General features: G+C 47.5%; 1 protein-coding gene across 1 annotated transcript in view; it reads right to left on the bottom strand.

Moving 5' to 3' along the window:
• Positions 1 to 15,908, bottom strand: part of LOC105181074 (uncharacterized) — an 88,117-nt gene that overhangs the window by 63,525 nt on the left and 8,684 nt on the right. Inside the window, exons 2-3 of the mRNA XM_025302196.1 lie at positions 10,368 to 10,479; positions 9,939 to 9,981 (exon numbers count right to left, since the gene is read on the bottom strand). Of these exons, the coding sequence (XP_025157981.1) occupies positions 9,939 to 9,981; positions 10,368 to 10,479 (155 nt within the window). The remainder of the gene's footprint in view (positions 1 to 9,938; positions 9,982 to 10,367; positions 10,480 to 15,908) is intronic.

The raw sequence follows: 15,908 nt of genomic DNA, 5'->3' as shown, positions 1-15,908 counted from the left end.
GCGCCTGAGTCATCCGGTCGAGGAGAGAGAGAGAGAGAGAGAGAGTGAGTGGGTCGTGATACGCTCGAGATGGGCGACAGGGGATGCTTAGAAGGGAGAGGGGAAGAGCGATAGGTGACGCGAGGGTTGCAGGGAGGAGGGGCTACTTTTCGCGGGGTTTCTTGCGGACAGGTCAATAAACTTCTTCTTCTTCTCGCCGATCGACAAGAGCGAGCGAGCGCGCGCCGAGGGGTCCTCTTAAAACGTCGAAATTAAATTCCACCCATCGGGGGCGAGACGCCTCTCGGTTCAACGTCCACCCTTACGGCTCCCCGCGCGCTACTTCTTTCCCGCAACACACTCCGGCGCGGCCCTTCTTCTTCCCGCTCCGCTCCCGATGGCCCGTCTGCCTGTCGCGCGACCCTTAAACGAGGGGTGGTTCCGGGGGCCGCAACGGGCCTCTTTACTCCTGGACGACGCGGAGAAAAATATACGCGGTGCTTAGGCGCCCTCTCTCGCCCTCTCGCTCAGCCTCTCTCTCTCTCTCTCTCTCTCTCTTTTTCCCTTCCCGGCGCGGCCCGACGAGTTTTCCGTTAAGTGCCCTGCGGAAGAAGCTCTCGCAGCTCGTGCGCCGCAGGAAGGCGGCGATACGTTCTCGGAGCTTTCGTTATCTCCGAGAGGAGGAGGAGGAGGACCTTTCAATTCGCGCGCGTCCGGCCACGCGAGTTCCGGCTCGTCCGCTTCCATTTCCAGCCGTAGCGAGTAAATTGCGTACAACGGAGCCTCCGTGAGCGACGGAGCGAGAACGTCGCGCGGGGGATAAGTTTCCCCCCTCCCCTTTCTCTCTGTTTCCTTCGTCTTCCGTCCATCCCTCTTTCTCCTTCTCTCGCGCCCTCTCTCGCTCTTTTGTAGCCGGCCTCATCGGCCGCCCGGCAAAGGTAAATAGGTATTGGAAATTCAATTATTGCGTCCGCTTCCCGACGGCAGTCGACCTTCGTTATTTTTAATGAACGGGCACTCGGGAGGAGGAGGACAGGCAAGGAAGAAACGATGGCGGAGCGTAAGAGAAGTGTATGATCCTCCTTCCAGGAGGAGGATCACGGCGACCTCGCGCGCTCTTTGCGCCGCGATGCTCCTCCGTGAACGGCGATTATCGATCCGGTAACGAGATCGTCCTTCGCGGGCCTTCCTGCGTCAGGTGCAACTCGCGTAATCCCTGACGGAGCACCAAGAAGTCGCGCATCCGCGGCGCGGGAGAACGAAAGTAAGAATATTCATGGGACTGCCCCCCTCCCCCCTCTCTCGCTCAGCGTGCGTCGATATGAACGGCGGAGTTGGAAGCGCGGAGGCATTTCCCTGCGACGACAACGTCGCCGCCGTTGACTTCGCAATATCGTGATTGAAGATTTTCCCCGGCGGGACGAATTAAGCGCTGAAAGCCGCGAGCTCGCTCCGCCTCCCCTCCCTCGTCCCTCGTCCCTCTTCTTCTTCTTCTTCTTCTTCTTCTTCTCCTCCGACGTCTTTCCGCCGCCGCTGCGCTTTATACTCGTCGCTATTCGCTATTGATTTCCTCGCATCTTTGATATCAGCCGCGGATATAACGGCGAGGATATTCTCTCCAGCAGTGTAATTTATCGCCAATAAAGTTTTCGCTTTGCCTTCTCCCCTCCCCCCTCCCCCCCGCCCGTCCTCTTCGCCTCTCCGCCTCGACGCTCGTCTCGCCGCGGAAGGATTCTCGGAAGACTAAGCGCGCGCGTGCGTTTTCACAATGCCGATAGATTAATCACATTCTACGTATCACATCCGCGGGGCTCGCCGATCGTTGCGAGGAAGCGGCGCGGAAACGATTCGTAATCGCCGTAATCGCCGGGTCGACGTTCCTCTGTCCGGCGGGACGCTTTTTTCCTCTTGGCGCGCTTCGGCACGCGGCGCGCGCTCGAGGACACTCGTGAGGACGCAGAATTTTGTCGATTTTCCCCCTTTCTCTCTTTGCTTCTCTTCTCCCTCCCCTTGCTGTGTGTGTTTCTCATGTTTTTATCGAGGCGCGCTCGACACGACAAGAGCAGCGAGATTGCGCGGTAACGACCGTCAATTATGGAGCGACTTCAAAGAAACGCGCGCGACAAGGAAACGGACGTTATATTTTTACGCTCGGCGGACTTCCGACAGGGTATGGGGCGACGTAGACAATAGGAATGCGCGAACAATGTGCAATCGGCCGGCGTAGGCAATAAAGAGTCACCAGGGCCGTAACAAACAGTCGCCGAAGCGGAATGATATTATTTATTACTTCCCCCATCGATGATGCGCCGCGCTCCTCCGCGTTATTAATTATCGCGGTTTTATCCGCGATATTTCGCCGCTGCCGTACGCAGGAATGGAGCGAGAGCGGGGAAGGAGGAGGGGGGAGGATGATACGCGCACGGATGCGTTCGAGCGTGAACCTAAGATCGATCGGAGTTCATAGTAGGGAATTCCTTTCCTGGAATGGTAATTACGCGATTCCTCCTTTTGTTACGCGCCGCCGCCGCCGCCGCCGCCGCCGCCGCCGCGGCAATCGCTATCGCAATAACGACTTTTACGCAATTCGCAAAGGGTTACTGCTAACTCTCGAATTACGTGTAATAGCGGGGCGCGAGTTAAATGAAGTACCGAGCGCTATAATGATCGAGAGCCGCCCGCGCGCGCCAAGAACTTTATCGGCTCTCCCGGCGCGTCACGTACTTCGTACGACTAAATATTGTTATTACCACACCTATCCCGTGCTGAGGGGAACATGCTCACGAGTCGCGAGAAAATGTTTATTCCGCTTGTGATTATTCAGCGAGCCCCTGAATTTTCTTAGATGCTCGTCGCGCCGAAACTCGCTAGTTTTAATCGCAGGTTCGGCTGATTTGTCGTTCTCTCCGTATTACATCTCGGGCAATGAGAACGACGAAAGCCTAGACTGAGTCTCGGCCTAATAAGCGTCAAGTTCGCTACACCCAAAAACAAGTATCTTATTTGTAAAGTGATTTTTTCCATAGTCTCGTGTTCTAAGCGAAGCCTTTTACGAGAAAAGGATTCCTCATTTCGGTAAAGTGATTAAAATGCACCCTTCATCTAAAATTTATGATTAGATATTATTCTAACTGTTTTCCTCTTATTTCAAGAAGATTTTCCCTTATATCGATTAATTTTTCTCTTATGTAAAGAGGAATAAATGTAAAGAGGGTTGATTTGAATATCGGCTTTGGTCAAATATAGTTTATAATCTATTGCAAGAAGCATTGCCACTGAGAAACAATTATACAAAAATTAAACAAATATTTGTTCGAATATGACTGTGAATATATTTATTTAAATTAAGCAAGTGTCTTCTAAAATTCCAGAAAAAAGTTTATATTCAGAGAACCTCTGTATTTCATTTTAGAAATTAGTCGCTTAATTTGAATAAACGTATTCACAGTCGTATTCGAACAAATATTTGTTTTAATTTTAATACAATTTCTTTTCAGTGTGAATAATATATTCTTTCTTTTAACTATGTTTCCTACAATTGGTTGTAATCTTTGTAATTGGTTGAACATCTTTGTAGCTATAAAGTCCATGACAAAACTGATTGAAAATTTATTTGTTATGATAATCTTATTTCATTTGTAGCTATTTATTGTAAAACCGGAGCCGAAAATACATCTATATATATATTACCTTTCGCTATACATTATAATTTTTTTTACATAATAACTTTTTTAAATTAAACCACTATAACCGATAAGAATAAAGTATAGTAAGAATAAATGATAGCCCTCTTAAAAAAGATTAAATAATCTGCGTATAAGAGAAAGTTTATATTAAAATCAATAAAATTTGCTTTATACATATAATTTCTCTAATTTTAAGAATAATGTACTCATAATATTTTCCTCTTAATTAGAGGAATCCTCTTGAGGCCATATAAGAGTAAAATCCTCTAAAATCTAGATGATTCCTCTTATTCTGAAATTACTTTTTTTTGAGTGTAGAATTTTATGTACGCCGGAAAGAAGATTGAAAAAGAAAGAAGATAATTGACGATCAGTTGACGCAGAAATTTCTACCGCAGAATAACAATGCTCGATAATAAAAAATGAAACGAAATCATTGTGCGATATGGATATTCCTTCGACTGTGAAGAAGATTAATTTAAATTGCACGATACGATTCCGTATTCGGCGGGGATGTTAAATCAACCATACGATGGATAATACGGCGGCTTTATACACTGAGAGAAAAGTATATGATATTTGGAACTATAAAGATATAATAACTAAATTATAGTCCGAAATGTTATATTTATAGTAAGTATTACGATAATATCGGTAATAATTACGATATAGTATATAGTATAACCAAGCATATAATATTTTTACTAAGAATTATAGTAAGTTGAACTAAAATTATTGTATGGATACAAATATAAAATGATAGGTAAAGTAACTCTTTTATATATATAGTATTACAATATTACCAGAATATTTGTTAAATGACGACAGATGTAACTACATGAATATTAAATCTCACTATATTTGTGAATGGGAAATTGCCATATATGTGGTAAAAGTAACTAAACAATTATTTCAGACAATCATTGACTATATATCTGTGTTTATTCTACTATAAATTTGCAGGTTCCACCAACTATAAAAATATGGTTGACGCCAAAATGAACTATAAAATATAGTGAGATTATAATTTATTCAACTATATTTTCCTATCAGTGTAGTCGCTTCTTTCGACTAAAAGCTTCGCGCGCGAACAAGATATCAAAAGAGTGCACGAGCGCGTTGCGCGGAAGCGAAGCGTTTGATCGACCTCCTCCAACTTGATCTCTCGATTCCGATCCGGGGGGATCTTTTTCCCCGCGGCGGCGCACGACTCCGATTTGCCCGATTTCCATTTCTGCGTGAGACGATCGAGCGCTTAAGGTTTCGACTCAGGAATCAAAGCCGCCGGCCGCGTGTACCTCGGCCAAAGATAGCGGACCCAAAATCGCGTCGGCGATGGAAACTCGCGGCGGCACGCCTCTTTTACGGCAGCCCGCTCGCTCCCACGTGCGGGCGAAGCAGGATGCGCGCGCGGGCTCGTTCGAGCGTGCCAAGACCGATAGCGATGTGCTCCTTCGCGGCGGTTTTTCAAGCGGCTCCGTCGCAGGCGTTTCACGGTCGCGCGACGCCAGACTTTGAGCCAGCCCGGCCGGGGTCTGGGGCTCTATCGGCCCATTACCAGCCCGGCACGCTCAGCGCCCTCGTAAATCACCCAAGTGGCTGCTCGCGTTTGTTGCCGCGATTTCTCGCGGCGCGATCGTCACCGCGCGGCAACGCGCTCCGAGAAAGAGCGACGGAGGCGCGAGGCAGCCTCCCCTCCCCATCTCGCTCTCTCTCTCTCTCTCTCTCTCTCTCTCTCTCTCTCTCTCTCTCTCTGTGTATCTATTTTCACGTATATTTTTGTCACTTGTTGATATTTTATTTATAACAATGCATAATGTAATGTAATTTGGTTAGCGTTTTACCGGCATAGCCCTAGGACGAATAAATTGATATCTCTCTCTCTCTCTCTCTCTCTCCCTCTCTCTTCATGCATTTTATGTATTTTTATATATATATATATATATTTTTGTTGTTATTTGTTAATATTTTATTTCTATATAATGTAACGTAACCTGGTTAGTTCTTTAAGGGGCAAAGCTCCGTAAATAAACTGATCTCTCTCTCTCTCTCTCTCTCTGTCTCTCGCGGTGTTGGAGACTGCAGAGCACGCTCGCAGTCGCGTTTTACGGCTCGATTCTGTTGTCTTGTCCCGGGGCAAAGGACCTCCGCCGCTGCCCGTATTGTCCACACCGACGACAACGACGTCGCGGGCGTCCGAGCGACGGTTCGTCACAGACTTTGCGCGACGCGTTTCCTTTGAGTGCTCGCGCGTCGCGCCGCGCGTCGCCAGGCGGGAACAATATGCGCGCGATAATTCATACGGGCGGCTTTTAGCGTGCACCGCGGAGTGACGGCGCGCGGCGGTGTTTCGGCTGTTCCCGGAGCTCGCCCAGAGCGCAGGCGGGCGAAGCCGTTTCGTCGAGCGGGGGGGGGGAGGGGGTCCCGGGGGAAAAATTCGCGTACGCGGAAATCGGGCGTGTTTGCGATACGCGCGGGAACACGCGCGCTCTGTGCCGGGGCGTTTAAAAGCGGCTGCACGCGGTGTACGGCAACGAGAGCGAACGAGCGACACATATGGGCTGTGCGTTCTCCATTCGACGGGCGCCGATCTATCGCTGAAAAATCCTTCAAACGATCAAGCGCCTCCCCCCTGCCCCGATGCGCGCGCGAAACGAGGAAAAACACGTCCGACTGATGCGAACCAAATACGACGCGAAAACCCACTCGGGCGACCGGAACTTGTGGACTCTCTCGCGCGGAAGCGCGCTTCAGGTGCTCCTTTTCTTCTACCGCGACCGAGTTTCATCTTACTTTCGCACCGCGTCGGCCTTCCCGCTGATTCCATCTTTATTTCCCTGCTCCTCCTTCTCTCTCTTAGTCGGCTGCTGAAGGAAAGAGCTAACGATTTTTCATCCCAATTTTTTCATCCCACTTTGTGAAATATTAGAAGAATAAAACAAACTTACTCTGTGATATTTTTTTAAATAAAATTCCCGTGCTACTATCCGAGCAGAAAATTATTAGGGCCATCCTCATGAAGAAGCATAAGGCCCCGTAGCATAAGACTGAAAGTAGGATAGGTCCTAAAAAGGGATGCCTCATTATTATCACATCAGGCCCCGAGATGGATCTTTTAGAAATACCTTAGATTTTACGAAATACGATAATACGAAACGTTTTAACGTGGAAAATTGATGTAGGACTTGGAAGGATCTTTTAACAGGAAGCTTTGGAGATACAAAATCAAGTTTTGTTAGGTATTGAAAATTAATAAGATCTGAAGCGTGTAATAAAATTATCATAAGTTAGTATTGTTTTAGTAGGTACGCTCTATCTGGTTCTTTTAAAGATCTTCCAATTATGCCTAATAATTAAAAGCAAAATTTACTAGTTTTATTTGCTGCCGTATTCATTGGTCGCTTCCAAGGATTTTTCTAGTATTGCCTTCGTTTCGAGATGCAGCAAATTTTCATCAAAACAGTAGCAGGATTTTTGTGTGTAAAGAATGCTATATTTTATCGTGTAAAGTATGCTGTATTTTTAAAATAAAAAAATTCTGGTTGTAACAAGGTTGTAAAGAAGTAAAAAATTGCAGTCTAAATTTCTTGGAATGAAAAGAACGAATATTTTTGCTCAAGCAATAATAAAAATATTTCCCTATAAGGCCCCTTAATTAATCTGACTCTGATCTTACAAGGCCCTTGATTGATATTGCTTTATAAAGCTCTCATAATATTGCCTTATAAGGACCCGCTCAACCATTTGTTACGCATCTCGCAGGGCCCGATTAATGTTAGGGGGAAAAAAAGCAGGCCCTTACCAGAGCCCATTAATTTTTTCATTCGAGTTAATGCGGGTCTCGCGTCGCGTCGCGTCGTCTCGCGAGCACGTGCGAATAGCCGCGCGCGGCTTATCGGGCCGCGATCGCGGCGAGCAAAGCCATGATTTCGGCACGCGACGCGGAACATATACTTAGCGGAGCAACGCGTGTCTCGCGCGAGCCGCCATGTCGGCGTTACCAGCAGGAAATTCTGCGGGGGAGGTCGAGCGCAGCGTTACGGCGACGAGGTCCATTCGCCGTTAAGAGCGCGCTGCGTGCCGCGCATAACGCAGCGCCGCCGTTAAGGCTGCCGACTTGCGCGAGAGATGACTATCTTTATACCGGGGAGTCGGAGTCCTCGTCCGGCGATTCCACCGTTAGTGGAATCCTCCTCCTCTCCTCCCTCGCCGCCCCATCTCGTTCCCCGAAGCAGCCATAGATCAGCCGGAGACCGCGCGCGCGCGCGCCCCCTCCCTTTCGCTTTCTCCCTTTCTCTTTCGCTTGCTCTTGCACCTCAGGTATATTATCCGCGCGTATTCGTGGCGCTAAAAATACCGAAAGCCCGAAAACGGACGTTAAGATAGCGCTGGGCGTGACCGAGTCTGGGGGTCTGCAGGCGAGCCGCGCTTAAAGAAGGGTTACAGCCGAGTAATGGCCCGTGCGGCGGCAGGGGGGTAGGGGGCGGGCAGACACGGGGCCAAGAGTGGGTGTCGGCGGGCCTTCTTTTTTTCCTAGCCGCACGCACCGCGCCGCGATGGTCTATAAGCCTAAGAAATGGAAAATCAATATCTTCGCGCGTTTTCGCGGCTCCCCCCTCCGCCCCCGGCTCATTCTCTCTCGCTCTGTCCCCCTTTCTAGCAACACCCCCGGCCGCCGCGGATCCGGAGCGCGTCTCACGGAGCGAGTCTCGCCGTAGATCTCTCGGCGAGATGCCGGCGCGCGCGGGTAGCACTCTGCACTCAGTATTAAATTGAATTTGTTTTCTCTATGGCGGCCATGCTCGATAGCACTCCGCCGCCGCCGCCGCTTCTTCTTCCCGGCGCCGCGCCGCGCCGTTCGAGGTCTCGAGGATTAATTATTCCGATACGAGCTCTCGCCCCGTCGCGGAAGAAAGCTCGCTCGCTCGCCGAGTCTACTTTAGCGTCGCACAATGGCTATTAAAAATATGGTGGTTGCGCGGAGAGCGGAGGGGAGGGGGTGGGGGGTGAGGGATAAGGGCGAAGTACGTTGAGAGATGCGGACGTTGATGGGGATATCGGGCGATACTCTCGCCGGTAACTCGATTGAGAAAGTTCCCATCGCGCTTAAGAGAGCGCTCCCGGCGACGACGCACGGCGTCGCCGGCGTCGGCGACGAATGGACGGGCTTTGTCGCAGGTGTCGGCGGCGAACTTTCGTCGGATTCCCCGGTCCTCAATCGCGTTCGCGCGCGAGAATCAACTATTAATCCCTCCGAGCTCCACCTGAGTCGCTTTTTCTCGCCGTTCGTTGCCCCCTTCGCCCATCTTTCTTTTTTCTTATTCTCCCCCCCCCGCCCGCCCGCTCTCTCGGTTCTCCGCCCTCCCGCCTTCTCCCTAGGCGCCGGCAATCTGCCCGAAATAACGAGTCCCATAGAAAAATCCTCTCGGCATGGGTGCGCGAATAATTTAGAGGAGCTTGGAGAAATATTTTCGATCGGAGGAGCGTCGTCGCTCGCCGGGTGTCGTCTCTCTCGTAATTCTGCCCCCTGTCCTCCCTCCTGTCCTTCTATTCAACTTCGGAAACCAAACTCCCCCCCCCTCCTTCCCCTATTCCGACGTTATTTTTGCCCCCGTGCGAGTCGTGGAGAACTCTCGACTGCGGCGAAGTGTCGTTTCCCGCGGTGTTTTGAATTGCGACGATAAGAGGGCCGTGTTTACGTTTGCTCCCGCGCGCCGAGGCGACGTTTCTTCCGACCGCGTCGGCGATGACGATGTCGACCGATGTCATCAGCGTCGTCCCCGACGTCGTCGACGAAGTGCGAAAAGTCGTTCCCGCGGGGAAAGCACGCCCGTGCTCTTCTCGCGCGTCTCAGCGTTAAAGTGAGCGAGAGGAGAGGCTGATGGCGCCCTTTCGCGCTTCTTAACACCTTTCGTACATAAACCGATGTGTGTAACGGCGGGATGCACGCAGCGCGGTCGCGGCTATTCCGCGGGCGCAGGATCTGATGTTTATTTGAAACGCGAGATCGACTGATGGTCGGTGGATCGAGTCGACCTTGAAATTGGAAGTTTGACGTTTCAACTAGAAAGTGATTAAAATAGCAGCTTTATTTCGAAATGGCTGGACACAGCACGGAGGAGGAGATACGTGCGTGCTATCGTCCATTAATCGCTGGATGCTTTCTAGCGATTTCTCGTTGTCAAGATACGCGACTTTCACGCGGTGGTCGTTTTTAAGGTTGACGCCAGGATTAATGTAAACCCATCACCAAAATCTTTGCTTCTGACTCACCAATTAGCGGGAACTCAGGGTCGGCCGCGTTCCGCTTACGGTTCTGGAAGCAAAAATATTTTTGGGTTAGGTGATAGATCTTAAGAGAACTTGTTCAACAATGTCCAAAAATATATAAAGATCCAATAAGTTGTAGGTTAGGTTAGGATTTGTTCGGAGAGGGGGTGCGAGGGAAAGGCGCAGCCTCTCTGCCGCTTATAAGTACTCTTTAACATTGTTTAATGTATATTGTTTCGAAAAATTACGTTACATTCCTACAACTTTTTTTGTCAATAACTTTCCAATAAACAATGAACGACGGCTAAAACCTTTCGATTAATATTTTAATTAATATTTCAATATTAATATTTTATACAAAGTTTTATATCGTGTACAGAAATACAAAAGATCTGGAGTTTAAAAATCTGGAAATCTTCTTTCTAAACTCACCTTCGAGCCGACCCTGCTGGGCCCGAACCGGATCCTCCGGTGCAGCGGTCGCATCCACCGAAACTGCATCTTCCGGGTGTCGCAGTCACCGCAAGTGCTGACGGGTTCTCTTCTGAAACAAAAGGCAAGTTTTCCGGTTAGTTAGACCGCAAGGTCCAAGTACACATTAGGAATGCGGAAAGCCGAGACTGTGTATTTGTGTCTCGAACTGATAAAAACTAAGAATCGCGCTTGGAATTCCAGGCTTTGAGAATTATCCTAACACGATGACTGTACGAGAGCGAGGTAACGCGCGCATCCTTTGACAGATTCGGGAAAATTCAACGTCACGCGCTTAATCTCGCGTCGAGGACTGTTCTGATCGTTTACGCTATCTATTCGTCAGCTCAACGTTCCCTATTAATATTAACGTATTATATATTAACTCCTTTGCAAAAAAGAAGGCCAAACAACGTCGCAGAACGAGATAACATTGAAAAACATGTCTTTTTAAAATAGGATAATAACGATCTCTCTCTCTCTCTCTCTCTCTCTCTCTTTCTCTCTGCGCTTGTGTTATTGTTGCGCGAGTGTAACGGCGTAAGAGCAGCGCGCGCTGACAAACAGTAAAAACTTTTCGGGCGTAAAAGCGACAAGACGCTCCGAGAAATGGTCGTAAATACGAAAATGATTCCAGGCATTAAGGGAGGCCGTAAAGAGACGGCTTCTCCAAACAATTTTACCGGAAACGACATTACAATCAGAGTAGGTAGGGCGGGAGCGAAGTTTTCCCATAGCAATATCCACCCCGGCGGGGAATTAAAATTTATGCCCCGCGACGGAGTCTCGAGCAAACAATTCTTAAAGTGCTGGAACGTGTCTCCGCCCCGTGTAGAGCTTCACGATCGGTCTTGTAGCCCATTAGCAGTTGCCGGATTTTCGATATTCGACAAATACAGGCAGGCAGTTTTGATTTGAAACACTCGCAATTATACATCGGATAACTGATGAAAATTTAATCTGGTGTAACATAAGTAACTATACAATAATTTTCCTCAGGGACTTATGGACACAGCTTTAAGGGGATTGGAGGGTCAGATTACTGAAAAATCGTGCTTGTTTTTGATAATGATTTTGTGACTTAAATTTTAAACGCGTTATTCTCGAAGATTTATTGTTCAGCTTTTTGCAGTAATTTCTCCGAAACTGTGCTTCGTATCGATTTGAAATTTTGAAGCAATAATATTTGTTCACGTGGCTCTCAGGTGAACCATGGACAACTCCGTCAAAGTATTTCATTTCGAGATATTAATTTTTTTATCGTAAAAGAACTTAAAAATTTGAATTTTAGCCTAATAATGGCTGCCATTTTGTTAATTTTGTTCGATTTTTTTTTCTAATGGTTCGCCGGATAATGATAAGCCTCCTCAAGATTTGTAGCTAAAATTCTAGCTAGCTCTGATCGGACCACCGAGAGCCGAGATATTACTGCAAAAACGATAACTTTAAAAAAAAAAAGAAAAAAAAAAGGAGAGTATATTTCAACTATATATATCGTATATTTATACGAGTATTTATTAATAAGCAAAATTTTTCTACTCTTCATATGTTGTATAACTATGTACCTAAAATTTTCATTCTTGCACATTTATTCAGTTCGTAATATTATGAAAAACAAGCACGATTTTTCAGCAATCTGAGCCCTCCTCCAGTCCCTCTTAAGCAAAGCAGAGTTGCGAAGGAAGTTTGACGCGCACGCCGGTTTAAGCGGGCAGCACTGACCTAGCACAACAAGCGACAAGTGATCCACGGACGTGGATCGATGCTATTCGCTGGTAACATGGCGCCTCGGGCGTCGCGCAACATTGTAACTACGTCCCTGTCAAAGTATTCAACGTTCGTTTCATCTTACCGTGGAAAAAATGTAGCGATGTAAAACAAAATATCTTGAAAAGGTGAAATTGTATTCGAGTAATTTTGATTTAAAGTTAAATATCAATCTACAATAAGGAACGCGATTTCGATTAGGATTGAAATTAGTCAGGCGAGCAGGTGAAACGAATTGTCTTGTAAAGAAACAAAAAAAAAAATACAAAATAACATTTTTGAAAAAGTGCGTCAAATTCATGCGCTCATCAATCTGAATACAGCTATTCAGAGGAGAGACAATGTTGGCAAAAAAAAAAATAGCGAAATAGACTAACAGGTACATACATATAATTTCTAAGAGTAAAATTATAATTTAATATTTATGAGCTGCTCTAATTTTTGCTTATATTCCTGATCTGCATGATGATCAATAATCTGGTAACTTAATCTTTTTTTTACGTACATGTTTAAAATTAGAAGATAAAGCGACTACATTGCAGCTGGATTAGTTTGGAACAGATATAATTAATTTGTTACCATATAAACATGCAATTATATTGTACAGATAATTCTGAGAGAGTAGTGGAATATTGTTAGAAAATTTTATTCGAATATTTTTGGCACTAGATTAGTCGCGGCTGATATTTCCTGATTGCTTATCCTTTCAGAAGCATCAAATCGATCGTTGCTTCCCACACGATGTCGACCTGACTCCGATCACAGATTCCCTATCGGCTTGCGGACGCGGTTATTAATACAATCTCGACGAGGACTCACGTTCACGCGAGTCGGTCGCCTCGCAGCGGTTTCGCGGTGCTTTCGCGTTGCTGAGACGAGACAAGATGAGAGGAGACGAGACGAGACGCGATGACAACGCGTAAATCGCGACCCTACGTAAAACGTCTCTCACGGTGAGAGCGCGCGATTCAGGCGACTTGACGGTAACTCGCCGTCGGCCGACGTTATTATGACTTGAAGAAGCGTTAAAAGAGGTTTCCCCACCGACGGGGCTCCTCGTTTTTCTTTTCCCGGCCTCCTCTCTCTCTCTCTCTCTCTCTCTCTCTCTCTCTCTCTCTCTCTCTCTCTCTCTCTCTCTCTCTCGCCGAGAATTTATGCGGAGGAGCGTCGCCCGCGCGGCCTCAGCAACCCCCCGAGGTAGGCGACTTCCTTCTCCGAGGCGACTTCGGAGGCATCTCCAAGTGTATTTCTGGGTCAGGGTGACGAGACCTCGTTGATATATACCGCGGGTATGCTCAAAGGAGGGAGAGGGAGAGAGAGAGAGAGAGAGGACGAGGAGGAGCAGAGAAGAGGCGCAACGACGGGAGCGGAGGAGAAGCGAAGAAAAAGAGGTGAGTGTTTTTTCTTCCCCTCGACGGGGAAAAGCGAGATTCTCTCTCGCGGGGCGGGAAGGGTGAAGAATGGGGAGAGAACGCTCCCGTGGACAGAGACGAGAGGATAAATAGCGTTATATACGCGCATATCCCTCCGCGATACACGTCGCGCGCGCGCGCGCGCGCTCCTGCCTTTCTTCTTCGCCGCGCGGAGGCCATCATTTCCAGAACTCTGGCTCCCTTGTAAACGGGAGCCCGGGATCCGCGTGATGCATGCGGGCTATTTGCAGTGGAAAAAAAAAGCGAGAGGAGGAGGAGGAGGGAGGAATAAAGAGGGACCGCGGGGCGAACTCTGTCCCACATTTTTGACGGGTCGCTGGATACGCGCGGCGTATCATCCGCTATTCGTCCGCCACCCCTCCGCCGTCTCTCCGTTTTTGTTCGCTTCTTTCCCTCTGTTCTCCCCACCTTCTCTGGAGCGTGTATGAAGATAATGCGAGAGAGAGAGAGAGAGAGAGGAGAGAAAAAGAGAAAGCGGTATCGCCCCGCGTACGCGGGCTAGATTTCGACGCGGCGATTAAACCGGCGGCGGGGTCCCGGCGCGGCCGCCGATTTGGCGTTTACACTGTCGCTCCGGTAATTAGAAAATGCAGAGGCGGCTTTTATCTCGTCCGCGCGCAGCCCGGGGAGACGGCGGTCCTATTACGCCGCGCGTGCACGTACTCGCAAGCGCGCGCGCGCGCGCGCGTATCCGCATTATCTGTATGATAAGTGACACAATGCGGCATGTCGGTAACTGCGGTAACAGTTAATTAAGTCGATTCGAGGGAGATGCCTGTGTTTATACGTCAAACATGGGAGCGCCGCGCCGCGCTCGCATTATACCATCTCGACGAGCGGCCTGTGCAACTTTCAACTCTCCCGGCCTCTGTCTCTCTCGTCCGAGAGATCTCGTGTGTGTGTGTGTGTGTGTGTGTGTGTGTGCGGAAACTGCGCCGTGAATCGCGCAGATTCCACGTGAGACGAGGAAAAGTATCTTCCCGGCATTCGACTTATTCGCAGGGAGAAAGAGAGACAGAGAGAGAGAGGCGCATTTCGTCTACACTATTTCGAGCAAAAAATTAGTAGGACCATCCTCATGAAGCATTAGGCTCCGATAAGATTGAAAGTAGGATGTCCTAAAAAGTGATGCCTTCTTATTGCGATATCAGACTCCGAAATGGATCTTTTAGAGATAACTTAGATTTTACGAAATAAGGTTTTGATAAAGAAAACTACTAATGAAGGCCTTAGATGGATTTATTGCGGATGCCTTAGATTTAATAAATAAGATTTTGATAGGGAAAATTGAGAAGAGCCTTAGAAGGATTTCTTAGGGATGCCTTAAATTTTACAAAATAACACTTTAACATGGAAAACTGATGTGGACCTTAGAAGGATCTTTTAAGGATGCTTTAAACGTACAAAATCAAGTTTTGTTATAGAAAATTAATAAGATTGTCATAGTTTAGTACTGTTTTAGTAGGTACCCTCTGTCTGGTTCTTTCAAAGATTTTTTAATTGTACCGCAATTAAAAACAAATTTTATTAGTTTTATTAGTTGCCATATTCATTAGTCTTTTTCAAGGATTTTTCTAGTATTTCCTTCGTTTTGAAATGCAGCAAACTTCAAGCAAAAACAGTAGCAGGATTTTTATGTATAAAGAATATGCTATATTTTATTGTATAAAGTATGCTACACTTTTAAAATAAAAAATTCTTGTACACTAACGAGGTTGTAAAAAAAATAAAGAAATGAGTCTAAATTTCTTAGCAATAATAAAAATATTTCCTTATAAAGTCCTATCAATATTGCTCTATATAGGACCCTGTTGATATTGTCTTATAAGGCCCTTATAATGTTGCCTTATAAGGACTCGTTAGACATCTTTGTTACACTTTGTTACTTTACTGTAGAGCCCTTGTCTTTCAATCCCTACTAATGTTCCCGATTAATGTCAGGGAAAAATAACCAGGCCTTTAGCAGAGGCCAATTAATTTTTCTATTTAGGATGTCGCTGCAACACAGCGCCGCAATAACCGCAGTTCAGAGATGCCGATCGCCCCGCGAATCGGCCGGTGTAATTCGGCGATAAATATCCTAGGTAATCGGCAGTTCGCGACAATCTCACTCCCTCGACTCCGTCGACGGGCTCTTCACGTGCGCGCGCCGCCTTCAAAAATATGACTTCACCGGCAACGCAGAGGCGGGAGAGAACCGTTCGTCGTTAATGCTCGTTAATGCCCATCTTTCAGGCTCGTCAATGCCTCGGGACGCGCTCGATCGAGCAAGTTGCGCTAAAAGGAAAGCGGCCGGCTCCCG

The sequence above is a fragment of the Harpegnathos saltator genome, unplaced genomic scaffold, assembly GCF_003227715.2.
Source record: "Harpegnathos saltator strain DR-91 unplaced genomic scaffold, Hsal_v8.6 scaffold47, whole genome shotgun sequence".
NCBI lineage: Eukaryota > Metazoa > Arthropoda > Insecta > Hymenoptera > Formicidae > Harpegnathos > Harpegnathos saltator.
Note: the sequence above shows the minus strand (reverse complement) of the source record. Positions and strands in the feature narration are given on the sequence as shown.